The following is a 13374-nucleotide window of genomic DNA, read 5'->3' as shown; positions in this document are numbered from 1 at the left end:
AGATTCACTTATGATTTAAAAAAAACAACCAGTTCTAAGACGAAACAGGCCATATATAGTGAACTATGCTTTAAAACAAACAACTTTAAATTAATTGTTTTAGTTATGTCACAAAATCAAAGCATGTACATGTACCTGCCTAGTTAGCTTTTAGCAATTTAGCTCCGCCCCTTCTTGTTGAAGTCATAGGGAGTGTTTCGGCCCAAACTGCTTTTTGAAGCAGGCACAACACAGTACAGCCAATCAGAACAGAGCTTATTTACATATATCACATTTAACAAATATAGACTTTAATTCTAAAGGATAAAGAACAGTAGGAATATGGTCAAGTAGGAATAAATTGTGTTTTTCAGTACATAAATCCACACATTAGAGCAGTCGTGGGCTGAAGGTTAGGGAACTGGCCCTATGACCAGAAGGTTGCCGGATCGATTCTCAGCACCGACAGTCCATGACTGAGGTGTCCTTGAGCAAGACACCTAGCCCCCAATTGCTCCCCGGGTGCCGTGGATAGGGCTGCCCACCGCTCCAGGCAAGTGTGCTCACTGCCCCCTAGTGTGTGTGTGTATTCACTAGCGTGTATGTGGTGTTTCACCTCACGGATGGGTTAAATGCGGAGGTGGAATTTCCCCGGTTGTGGGATTAAAAAAGAATCACTTAACTGAACAGTGGTTGGGATAGTGTAGTGGTTAACACCTCTGCCTTCTACACTGTAGACTGGGGTTCAATCCCCACCTGGGCAAACACCCTACACTATACCAATAAGAGTCCTTGGGCAAGACTCCTAACACCACCTTGGCCTACCTATGTAAAATGATCAAATTGTAAGTCGCTCTGGATTAGAGCGTCAGCCAAATGCCATAAATGTAAATGAACAAACATTATAGGTGCGGGGAGAGTGCAAGACAAATGAAGAATATGGGTCCTTTAAAATATGGCTATGAACTGTGGTCTGATGCTATAAACAAAGAACATAAGATAAAGTCAAGTCATTTGTGTCAGAGGGATGAAACCTCAATCTGTACAGTGTAAGGGTCACTCCAGGACTGGAAATGAGAGTCTCAGTCATGCTAACAGGCACTCCTGATTTCCCCTCACCTCTTTGCCGTGGGTATGGAAGGCCACAGACATGTCCAGCAGAACTTTGCGCTGCTCCACTCGTCTCACGAAGTCCTGGATGCGGTCCTCTAGCTGGTGGGCGGCCTGATAGATCTCCTCTGGGTCACACTCGCCTGTCTGAGCCAACTGCTCTGCAGCCTCCAGCAGCTTATCAGCGTTGGTGTATGTGTTCTAAAAGAGATCCAAACAGACACAAATCACAGCTGAAGAGTCAGATGGTCCAGGATTTCCACAAATGCAGATCTCCAGCTCTTTATACCTAAAAAAGATTTGATTACATGGAGTGACTGTCTTGGATTCTGTTTGCAAGAAATGCAAATGTTTTAACAAATTTTCTATACATATTAGCCAATTTTCACTTAGATCAAAACATCAACAATGAATGAGAAACGAAGGGTCCCTTCAGACATTTTCTACAGTGTCTCAATTGCAAAAAGTACCAAAAAGCTAGCCTGCAGCCTACAATTCAATTCAACTTTACTGTCATTGTACAATACAGGGTAGTACAGTGTAACAAAACACTATCGGGCTTCTTATCCAATAGAGTAATAAAAGATAAACAGCAAACAGTGCAAAGACAACAGACAGTAAAAGACAAGACAAAATGTGCAGAGTCAGTAAGTACAAGTATTGAATGTAGACATAATGTGCATAAGCAAACGTTATAACAGGTATATTGGACATACAGACAGTATGTGCATAGTCATATATTCAAGTGTATCAGATATATAGACCGAACTGTGCCTAGTGAATTGCAGTACAGTACAGTAAATGCAGAATTACTAGTTGTACAAAAAGAGATGTAAACAGTGATCTGTATATAAAGTGTAGAGTGCAGGTAGCACTGTACAGTAGCAGCATAATGTTCAGGTAACATCTTAAATAAACAGTTACAGTATAAATATATAAATATACTTGATATATTTATTTACTATATACTTTATATAAGGCTTAGTCAGAGATGAAGTGCATAGCATACAGTCCTCTGAGCTAGTGAGCTCAGTGTGTAGTGTGCTGGGTGATCAGGCTGATCAGTAACAGACTGTAGTGTTGTTGTTAAAAGCTAAATATAGTGTTAAATAGCGCTAAAAATAGTGTTAAATAACAATAAAGGCCGACTTCTTAACACTATCCCATGAATTAGGACAAAATTTAAAGAGCTGTTTTGACTCAAGGTCAGAGCTGTGATTGAATCTGACCATGACAGAATCTGATTCGATTTGGTTATTTTGGTACGATTCAGAAGTGATTTTAAAATACACTGAACACATAAATGTCATTGTGTATGGATTGGTGGAATATACAGTAAAACCCAACACACTACATTTATCTTTTAACTTTTATGCCTGAAGAATTATTTATTTATTCCAAAATCAACACTGCTGAATTGGAAGCTTCAAGTCCATGCATTGCTAAGGTTCTTAGAAGACAAGCAGGTAACAGGGAGAATATTTGGTGGCCACACGTTTGAATGAACAAAGTCATAATTTCTATACGGTTCTCCACAGCTGAACTTATTCTCCTCACCTGTGCCACTTCCTCGAAGTCCTCATGGCGCTTCTGAAGAGCCCTGGCTCTGTGCAGAGACTTCCCCACTCCTGTGTGCTTACTTAGGAACGCCTCACCATGGTTCTCGATCCAGTCCAGAACCTGCAGAAGGAATGACAAGAGTAGTTTTCTAGGAGCTATCTACAGAAACTGAAGAATGATAATAAGCTGGTTAAAGTCAAACGGCAGTGTCTTGAAAGTCGAACAAGAAAGCTGAAGTCTTCAGGCACTGAGACAAGTCTGTAAACAAATTTCAGGTCAATGCCTGCACTTGCTCTAAAAAACAGGAGGGGGCGCTTTGGAGCAACACAAGCCACTGCGACACCACACTCACAGTGAAGTCATCATCCTCATCCAGACAGGCCTCACACTGAATGTAATTGATGCTCAGGATTTTACAGGCTCATAAAGCTGCAATCAGGAACACAGACATGCAGTGCTCGTGAAAAGGCACAAGACTGTGACTCTGTCTATATATACTTCCTGTCAGAAGAATATTAATGTATATTTTTCAGAACAGCTTTAGCCGTTCCTCATATTTACACATTATTAAATCATTAATATGTAAACAAACTCACTCACAAAGTGTTTGGTGGCAAGTTTGGTGTGAAATGCACCATTCTAGAGAAACTCACATTCAGAACCGTTCACAGTGGTGGTAGTAGGAACCAGACATCTAAAGAGTTTACAAGAGTCTAAAAGCTCCCTCACAGAAAGTTATTACACAATGATTATGAATATGCTGCCTAAAGCCTGAGACATTATTTTATGATAGTTCTGCAATAAGCTTTGCCTGAAACAAACTAAATGTGTCTCAGCATGTGCGCATCTTCTTCACTCCTGCTGGAAAAAAGCATCTCAGGTGGTTCTTAAAGCTGCTTAGGAGAACACGGAAAAAATATGCATCAAAAAATATGGGGGCTCTGAAGAATTTAAAAGATATTTTTTGATTTAACAATTTTTTGATCAGTGCATAATCTCTTTATTTCACGGCTTTGGTGTCTTCACTGGTATTCTAAAATGTGGAGGACAAAGAACTGAAAATGAAAAAAAGCCTTCATGAGAACGTGCTCAAGCCTCTGGTGCTGTATGAGATCAAGTGAAGTCTTACTGTACAGAATATTTATGCATACAGGAATTCCAAGCCTTTGAATATGCTCTTCCCCCTTTAGGAAAAGCACTTGTCAATGTTTTATTCAGCACCTTCTTATGAAAGAGCCTACACATGACGACTTAAACCTGAAGATGTTTTCCATTTCACATGGAAAAGAGGAGCTTCCTGCTGTTCTCCAAAATCTCACCACACTGCTGCAGCACGCACACATGCACACCTAGCACTGTGACTCATACATTATTCACTATAGCACCTTTGATCTGCTTCAGCAAGGCACACGCCGTTCTCAACGTCTCTGCGCGTGCATATACAAACACACACACACACACACACGTTCGTTTGTTACACAAATCCGTACAGAGGACTCCTCCGCCTGGAGGACTTTATGGGGCATACCCTCCACACAATGAGCCTATCCAACAATGTAACCATGGTAACCTCTAAGGATACCCTGAGAGGGAGGAGGACAAGAGAGGAGGGGGTGGAGATGGAGACAGAAACAGAGAGACAGACAGACAGACAGACAGACAGACAGACAGACAGACAGACAGACAGACAGACAGATAGATAGATAGATAGATAGATAGATAGATAGATAGATAGATAGATAGATAGATAGGGAGGGAAGGAGGGAGAGGGAGAGTGAGAAGAAAAGGAGAGAGAAAGAGAGAGGGAGAGAGAAATTTGGTGAAAAAATCTAATGTTTACATTTTCCTCTCATTTTAACTGTGGCCAGTCAGCAAAGACATGTTTGGTCTTGGAACTTTGCTTCTAGTTTTGCACTGGGGAAACAAGGCCAATGTTAGGCTAAAGCAAAAGAAGCTCACACCACTTACCATGTTACAAACAGCACGTCAAAATCATGATTTTTCAAACTATTCACAAGCAAGAAAACAAGCCAATTTTCTGGAGATTACTTAACAATTCAAAACGATTCTCAAAATGTGAGATACATCATTCTGAAGGAACTTATTTAGTCAGAACTGTTCACAGTGGAGGTGATAGGAAACAGGCATCCCAAGTTTTTAATACATCTAACAGCTCCCACAGAGAAAAGCTATTAGAGGTAGATTGAAATTGTCTTTGCTTAGTACAAGGCAATGAAATATAGTTAGCATCTATCAGAAGTGCAAAAGCAGCACTGTGCAAAAAGGAACAAAGTGATGTGTGATATTATCTATATATCCTAAATATATAAACTAGTTAAAGAACAGTCTATTTTATAATATTTATTATAGGTACTATTACATCAAATGCTTACAAATGTGCTTCCTGAGGCCTGAAACACTGTTCTGTGATAGTTTTGAGACATCAAAAATATATATTGGCAAAATATATGTCAACTATGACAAAAAAGGTTGTTTGCTTCTCACAAAATGGACAAACTGGGACGCTGTGCAGGGTGTTTTCCACTTTGGAAAAGCAAAAAGAGAGCTGCTCCTTTCAAAAGCTGAAACTTCACCCATGCTTCCACTTACAGCTACACACTAGATGAAGCACAAAACAAATGGGCTGAATATACAAACAAAAATCAATTCTTTGCTCACAGCAGAACAGACAAACAGAGACACTGGACTACTCTGGAAAAGTGTAAGCAGCATGAAGAGCTTCATCCCTTCATACAGAACAATTTAACATGAAGTTTGTAGCCCAGGCCAATTTGATCTGTTTTTGGAGATTCTGAGCCGTTCAGCATTAGGGACAAAGTTCTATTTGCTGGAACACAGCTGCTCTGTCAGCTTGGTTGTTGCCATGCCAACAGCAGAGATGACCATTATTGGTCACAGCATTTTTGTCGCCAGCAAAAGTTAGCCAAAAAAACAAAACAAAACAGAGGGCGAATAAAATAATGTCACATTTTTGCCAACCGAAAAAAAAAAAATGTTTTCAGTGCAAGTCTGTCACGCATGTGCTCATATTAATTTATTTATTAGTAAAGCACATTTGTAAAGGCCTTTATTCTTATAGAATATTCAATTTGATTATGGTGTAGACAACTCCAACTAATGTTTTTCACTGGTTAATTTTAATAAACAGTATGTTAAGGGTGGGTTACATGGAGAAAACAGTATTTCACTATTCAACGTTTCACATATTGCGGTACATAAAATCCAAATAAACAGGACTAATTATGCTCTCTTTGTAATGGAGCATGCAGCTGGTCAGTGCCTTTAAGATTGGACAATATCCACAATACACTCAGAAATGTATATTGGGTATCATGATAATGCTAAAATATCATTACATTGCCCACCCTTATAGTATGTCACACAGTGTCAGCAACCACATAAGCAAATTTTCTGGAGATTATTTGACAATTCAAAAAAGAGGCGAGGGTGTGATGATTTAGACATGCAGCTTTCATGATCTTAATTGGAGACGTTTAAGCTTCTATTTCTTGTTAGCTTCAGCACAAAACTAAAGAAGCGAACATGTCTTTGTTGATTGACCACATTGTAAGACAAGTGTATACATTTGATTTTTCAGAAAACTATTCCTTTAACCTGAGAGAGAAGAGCCAGTATCTATCATTACATCTTTCAGAGGTGCTTGGTAAAACAGGGTACATTTTTCATTTAGGACGCCTATGAGCCGCTACAGTGATTAGATGCCTCGCATTGCCCTGAATCCCATTCATACACTCTCATTATTCCAAACTCAGTCGAGCAGCAGAAATCTGTTTCAAACAGATAAGTAAGAAACTTATTTTACATTCATCATCCGAGAGCCTCCGAGGGCCTTCTGACATGGCGGTTTGTTACCCAAAGACTACTGACAATCAGACAGCGAGGACAGAATAACAATGACCTGAGCCAGAGACCCAAAGCATCTATATAACACAGCTACTGACCACAGCTATGGCCAGAAACCACAAAAGCAGCCATATCAGTTCACTCCTGATGTGTCCTGACCAGCTGCAATTGAGCCAATTCATTCTAAGAACAGTTTATGATGTCAGATATTGGGATGTCACTATCAATTACACTAATTATAAGTAAACAAACCATGTATAGCCTTTGAAAGATTCAAAATATTTTACTAAAAACTTTGAAAAGACTTCATTAAAAATATGAAGAAAAACACTGGCAAAAAGCATTTAAATGGACGTGTCTATCAGGCTTTGTTTCCTATTGAGTTTTATTATGTAATCATGACCCCTTTTTTTCCCAGGAAGGCTTGTGGATTGGCTGACAGCACTAGGAAGGCGGGGCCTACCTGCTGGACATCCTGCTGGAAGACGCAGAGCTGTAGACGCTGGTGGAGGCGGAGCTTGCGGTGCTGCCAGATGTTCTCCAGCTGCCGCTGGTGGTGCAGCACCTCATGAATGATGTCCAGCACATGGTTGACAGCCTTCGAGTAGTTGGCCGAGGCCGTCAGCGAATCAGCACTGCCAGGGGTCAAAGGGCGCTGGAGTTTGTCCAGCAGGGCCTTCCCGTCTTGACTCACCTGCAAAAGTCCACATTGAGAGGTCAAAGAGACTCAAGTCTGAGTTGATTCCAACACTACATTGATCACAAACCTGCTTCTTTGGCTTGCAAATGCAATTTTCTATTATGTTTGCATCAGCCTGATACTTTAAAATCCAGGTTTAATAGAGCTGTTTTGCTATATACTTTACTATAAATAATTATTTAAAAGTACTCAAAATAAACTACATTTGATTAACCTGACAGGTTGACAGGTTTACATCTGCATGTCTGCCTTTTTTGCAACATAAAAAAATGACAAAAACATGGCAAAAGTATAAAAGACAGTTTGCCTTTCTGTAATACAAGACTGTCCACACAACCTTTTTATTAAATTTAAATCACAATATAACATCTCAATGTCTGTGCACCCTTGGTTCAATGGTCTGCGAGTGAGAAATAATGAATAAAATGAATAAAAATATTTTTAAACACAATAACTGCAGATAACAGCGAAGGAAACGTAAGTAAAAGCTTCCACAATTAAGTTATTTAAATGAACCCATGACGCTGCAAAAGATCAGAAGAAGGCCAAAGGGTGGTACCTCAGAGTAGGCAGCCATGATGTGCTCGTACAGGCCTTGGTGGTGGTGGATGGTGTCCTCCAGGTCCTGCAGCTCAGAAGGCAGCTCACCCTCTCCGCAGGCTTTACACCATGGCTCCACGTTACTCAAGTACTGGAACACAGAGAGAGATGTGATTGGCCACGAGACAACCCTGAGAATGGGACAGCAGGATGCTAGATGCTGGCACTCTAATAAAAGACTTTTCCCATGTAATACATAATAGTAAGAGACAGCAGAAAGGGGGGTGGGGGGGTTGGGGGTGTAGTCTCCTTTTACGGGTTGTCTAGTAACGGAAATCAACTCAGATATTGTTTATTAGTATACTCAAATAAAATACATCTGCCCCATTAACTCTGTTACCAATTTAATTAGGACACTGTTGGCTCTCTTTGTGCTAAACATTGAGCTGCTAGTGAGAAATGAGGTGTGAAGGGAAATGGAAAGAACCCCCACCTGTAAAAACAATTAAAAAATGTAAAAATGTACAGTTCAACTGAGAGACCTCCAAAACTTAAAACTTCACTTTGTGGCTGTTGTGAACAGGGTGTGAACTACAAGTCAAGACACATTTGCTGTTTGTTGGATAGGTTTGATTCTACTGACGCTGCATGACTGCTTGGTTTTGGCCTGTAGTATAACTGATAATGAAAGTGCCTTGAGAAATACCATTACACAGCTTTATGAGTATGACAATATTGACAATGCCCATCTATGCCTGATTCTCGCAATGGGAAAGGATGGCCCATTAGCTATTACTGATAGTTCAGGGAGGCTTCATTGCTGTATGAATGCATAAGAACTAGCCAATCAAGAGCTATTCAAGCATTTCAGGAAGAAAAAAGGAGTGGAATCAGCCTGAAAAACCCAGCCTCTGAAAACGCTGCCCATCACTCTATTTATTACAATAGTTAGAAGTTGTGATAAAGACAAATAGAGGAGCTCCACTGTATAGTTCAATTTGGCTGAGAGACACACTGCTAATATACGCCAGCCTATTTTTATCTTTTCTAATGGGAGGCAAAGGATGGGGAGAACAAAGAGCACATCAACCTAATTATGATGCTGACAACAAGCAATTACTGTTCAAAGAGAATGATAAAGGGAGAGAGGAGGGAAGAAATCATCTTGTTCGCCATCTCTCTAAGCCTCTCCTCTCAGGAATACGCTTCTAACAGAAGCTATGTTTTAACTTGCAAGACCCAACAAATCAAACATGGTGTGTATTTGAATTAGGTTGTCCTCATAAAATCTCTAAAACTACTTTTGTCCCTTGATAGACGATTGCAGAACTGCACTGCGCACTTATAGTTAGGCCACATGAACTCAAATTTGCATCACAAAATTTTACAACCTCAAAAAAAATCATAACAGACAAAAGAATAATAATGACAGATTACAGTTATAAATCTAAATGCTGAATAATCAAGGCTAATGAATAATTTTGTTATCCAAAGTGTTTGCAATGGTTTCCTTTGTTCCTGTCTGATCCCATCTTGACCTCTCTCTCTGGTTGTTCTCCATCAAAGCTCCGGGAGTCACACACACACATGCTTCAAGGTTCTGCGACACACTCATTTATTTTGGAATGGAAGGGACTTTTTGTACATTTAGAATCAGACATGGCTGGCGGTTGGGCAAAACAAAGATAAACATGATTTCTAAGAACAATATGCAGATGAGGTGTGAAAGAAACAGGAAACCACAGCTGAACAAAACCTGGCTGCCAAAAAATGATGTACTTGCAGGTCAAGATGTTCTGTCTTGACACACAGACATATGATTATTAATTTAATGAACTTGGTGTGCTTGTAGAACAGCTTTGCACAAAAAGATTCTCCTTTTAGGAAAATCCACCGAATTTCCTTTCACAAAGTATTAAACTGCTTTATTCACATTACATTTTAAAGCAGGCTTTGCACAGTGAAACTCTCACGCAACTTGTGTTGCATAATTTAAAGTGTCTATCAACTCATTTCAAACTCAATAGCCTCAATAGCTGCAGGTGGTCCAGTCTTGTAAATTATGTTTCATCAAAAGCACAGACAACAAATCACATGATCATGTTGAAAGATGACTGATCATGACTGATTTCTCCAGATCAGCAGACAAGAAAATAAAACAGGAGGTTAATTGTGTGGCTGAAAAGGAGAACCCCCCCGCCCCCTTGCCCCCAACTGACTTTACTCAAGGTTGATAATTTGTCATTTTGTCAGTTTCATGATTCATGACAACAAATGTGAGTCTCACAAAGCTAATCTAGCCAGCTATATTCTTCTTTATCAGCCTGCTGTTATCATGCATGCAGTTCCATTCATTTTCTCCTCTATTGATGCCCGCTAATTTTACAGAGTTCAGACTTCTTTGAGATCCAAAGGGTGAAAGTTATTATAGAAAAGGAGACCAAAATAATGTCTAATGCTTCTAGGACAGGATAAGTGAGACAACATGTAGGGTACAACCTCAAACATTCGTTTTCAAAGATACTCTCAACAGATAAAAACTCAAATCTATAGTAAAGAGCCCTACATATATAGATTATGTTGCAGGCAACTCTTAGCTTGCAACTAGATGCATGAAAGTTTTACTGTGTAAAGCAAGCCTAATGGCCTAGAAATAGCCAGTAAAAAGTAATTATAAACAATAAACATTTTTTTATCATCAGTTATGGCTGTCGCTGAACAAGTTTCACTCCTGTACTCCAACATCTCCTACTGGCTTCCAGTTACAGGCCATTTTTGTTTCAAAACACTTAAAAACTTGTCCCTCCTTAACACTCTGACTTCCCTACATGCCTGTTTGCATTTGTTTTATTATTATTATTTTTTAGAATTAAAAATAGAGCCTTGGAGCAAAATTTGGGTCTGAAAGGGTTAAATGGTGTTATATGACATCACTGGCCAAGTGTCATTGAACAATACCACCATATTCAACCAGACTCCAGAGAAAACTCAAGCATGTGCAGTAGAAATGGTCCATGTTTAAGGTAGAGCACAGTAAGAAAAACTTGAATAGGCACAATCATCCCTGAAGTATCCCTAAAAAGTTTAAACATCGAACTAAGTACATTTTTCACTCTTGATTTTGGAATCTTCAATGTAATTGCATTTATTCTCACAGACATTTTGCACAGGAAATTATATTGACAGATTAATACAACATCTTTCAGAATGTTACTGAAAATAATAAGGTGCCCCAAGGCTACTTTTAAGGACTGGACCTCCCACCGCCTCTGTAGCGGTGTTTCCATTTCCTCCCCATACACAGTAACAGATCTCTATCTGATGTTCTCCTTGAAGTCTGAACACCTGCACCATCTATTCAAGTATGATTTTGATGCTATCTGTATGTTTTTTTTAGCAGATGGCTACATACTGGTAGCCTTTATGAACATGAGATTTGAGCTTTACAGTCTGCTGTAAAAACAAGCCCTTATAAGAATCTACACTCTCAGGCTGCTTTATGAGAAATCTCAACTTCAGGGTTTTCAATTGAAACCTGAAGGACTAGTTACATCAAATTTCTTGCTTACAAAAGTCTGGATAAACCAACTAGCATAAGTGTTGATTACATCAAAATTGCAGAAAATTGAAAGAATATACTAAAGATAAATAAATAAATAAATAAATAAATAAATAAATAAATAAACATACATATACATATAAATAAATACATAAAAACAGTCAACAAACGAAAGAATCCTGTGTTTTCATAAGATACAGAAAATAAATGCATTGAAAAATAAAACTGAAGGAACATAAACAATAATAAGGGCTATTCTTAATGAGCATGTCACGCTTCCACAGTCATGAACTGCACAACCACTCTGATGGATCTTTCATGTTGAGCTTTGTGGTTATTTTATTATATGTGTTCAGAACCGGATTTTGTGGGCAGATTAATTTGAAGTGATTTGTTTCGCAGCAGCGCTGAAATCTGAACAGATGACACACGCCAGTTTTGAACTTGAAACAGGGAGGAATGTAGAGTTCTCTGTTATTTCATTTTTTTAAAATTGACTTCTCTTTTTTAAAAGCCATGTTGTTGCATCACTACAACCAGAGTAAAGAAAAACAAAAATAAAACAAAATATGTGAAACTATTCAGTTTCTGACCTGCAGTCTTTGTTGTGATGAGCTGCCTTCAACTAAAGTCAATTATATAAAGGCATGTGACTGGATAAACTGTTATACAGAACTGCTACAGAAGCTTTTTTTTGAATGGTGGATTACTGCTAATTTATAGACACTTTCCTTTCTATTTATGTTGCCTTATGTTGGATGAGTCCATGCTGTAGATTAAATGAGTGTGATTGTGTTGTGTTACCTGGTCTGTTTTCTGATGGAAGTTGGCTGACATCTCCAGCAGAGTGCTCCTCTCGTCCAGGGCAGAGGCGAAGGCCTTCCACTCCTGCTCCAGCTGCCCTGACACCTGCTGGATCTGCATAGCAGCATAGTGACCGGCCTCCAGTAGCCGGTTCCCAACCGACATGATCCGACTGATATTCACATACACGTTCTGCAGGAAGAGCAAAACCACAGCACATTGAGTATTAAGCAGTGGTGGGAAATGTGATGTTCTCATTATGATGATAGTGTATTTTCTGAGTATATCAGGGGTGTCATCAGTACTTCCATAACACTGAATAACTGCATCTAAAAGACACATTTAGCCCAATGACATAGAGCCTGTAAACAAAAGCAACCAGTGTGTAATAATTGCATAAACTGATAAACTGCACAGTAACAAGTAGCTGATCATCCCAAAAGGAAGGCATTGAGGCAAGATCTAAGCATGAGTTTAAATCGCGTGTGAAACCTCACTAAATGATGCAAGACCAGGCAAAGAAAAACTGAAGCATGAGGGACAATTATACTGGAGAAATAACAAACACCTCGGTGGAAAGATTAATGCATAAGCAAGACAGAAGAAGGCATGCACTGTCATCAGGAAGTCATCAGTTCAAATCCCAGAGGTGACACAACCAAAAACAATATTAATTACTGGTGCGTTACCGATTGACAACTGATATCATCAATATCACGGGTTGCTAATATCAGCCAATATTATCAGCCAACCAACACATTGATCACAGCTCAACATACATACTGAACACTGACAACTACTGTATAAACACAAAAGTTTATACAAGCTGCACAAATACAATGATTTCTTAAGCAAATCACATTTACATAAGAAAAAACAGAAAATATCACGACATTAGATTCATAAAGAAGTTAGGAAATGGAGGGGAGGGCTGTGTCACTGTGCTTCAGATTCAGTGATCAGTGAATTTAAAGGAATGCACTGGTTTCGAAGTAAACGACAGAAAGCTCAGCTTTGACCTCTGTATGTTTGCAGATGTCACTCCTTAACCGCTATAACAGGATCTTTCTCTTTCACACACACACACACACACACACACACACACACACACTGAGGAGGTCATAAGGATCTGCGTTAATAGCATTTATTTTTATTATATAGCATTGTGTGTGTGTGTGTGTGTGTGTGTGTGTGTGTAGAAAACATCACAAGTCAGGGAGGGGGATTCTATAGAAGG

At 39.2% G+C, this 13374-nt stretch overlaps 1 protein-coding gene across 7 annotated transcripts in view; it reads right to left on the bottom strand.

The window, feature by feature from the left end:
* Positions 1-13374, bottom strand: part of triob (trio Rho guanine nucleotide exchange factor b) — a 195610-nt gene that overhangs the window by 99289 nt on the left and 82947 nt on the right. For all 7 annotated transcript variants that reach the window (XM_017700847.2, XM_017700848.2, XM_017700849.2 and 4 more), the window contains 5 exons: positions 12138-12329; positions 7794-7925; positions 6998-7228; positions 2647-2769; positions 1099-1290 (listed from right to left, as the gene is read on the bottom strand). In XM_017700847.2, the coding sequence (XP_017556336.1) occupies positions 1099-1290; positions 2647-2769; positions 6998-7228; positions 7794-7925; positions 12138-12329 (870 nt within the window). The remainder of the gene's footprint in view (positions 1-1098; positions 1291-2646; positions 2770-6997; positions 7229-7793; positions 7926-12137; positions 12330-13374) is intronic.

This window comes from Pygocentrus nattereri, chromosome 3, assembly GCF_015220715.1.
Source record: "Pygocentrus nattereri isolate fPygNat1 chromosome 3, fPygNat1.pri, whole genome shotgun sequence".
Classification (NCBI taxonomy): Eukaryota; Metazoa; Chordata; class Actinopteri; order Characiformes; family Serrasalmidae; genus Pygocentrus; species Pygocentrus nattereri.
This window is presented reverse-complemented; position numbering and strand designations above follow the sequence as displayed.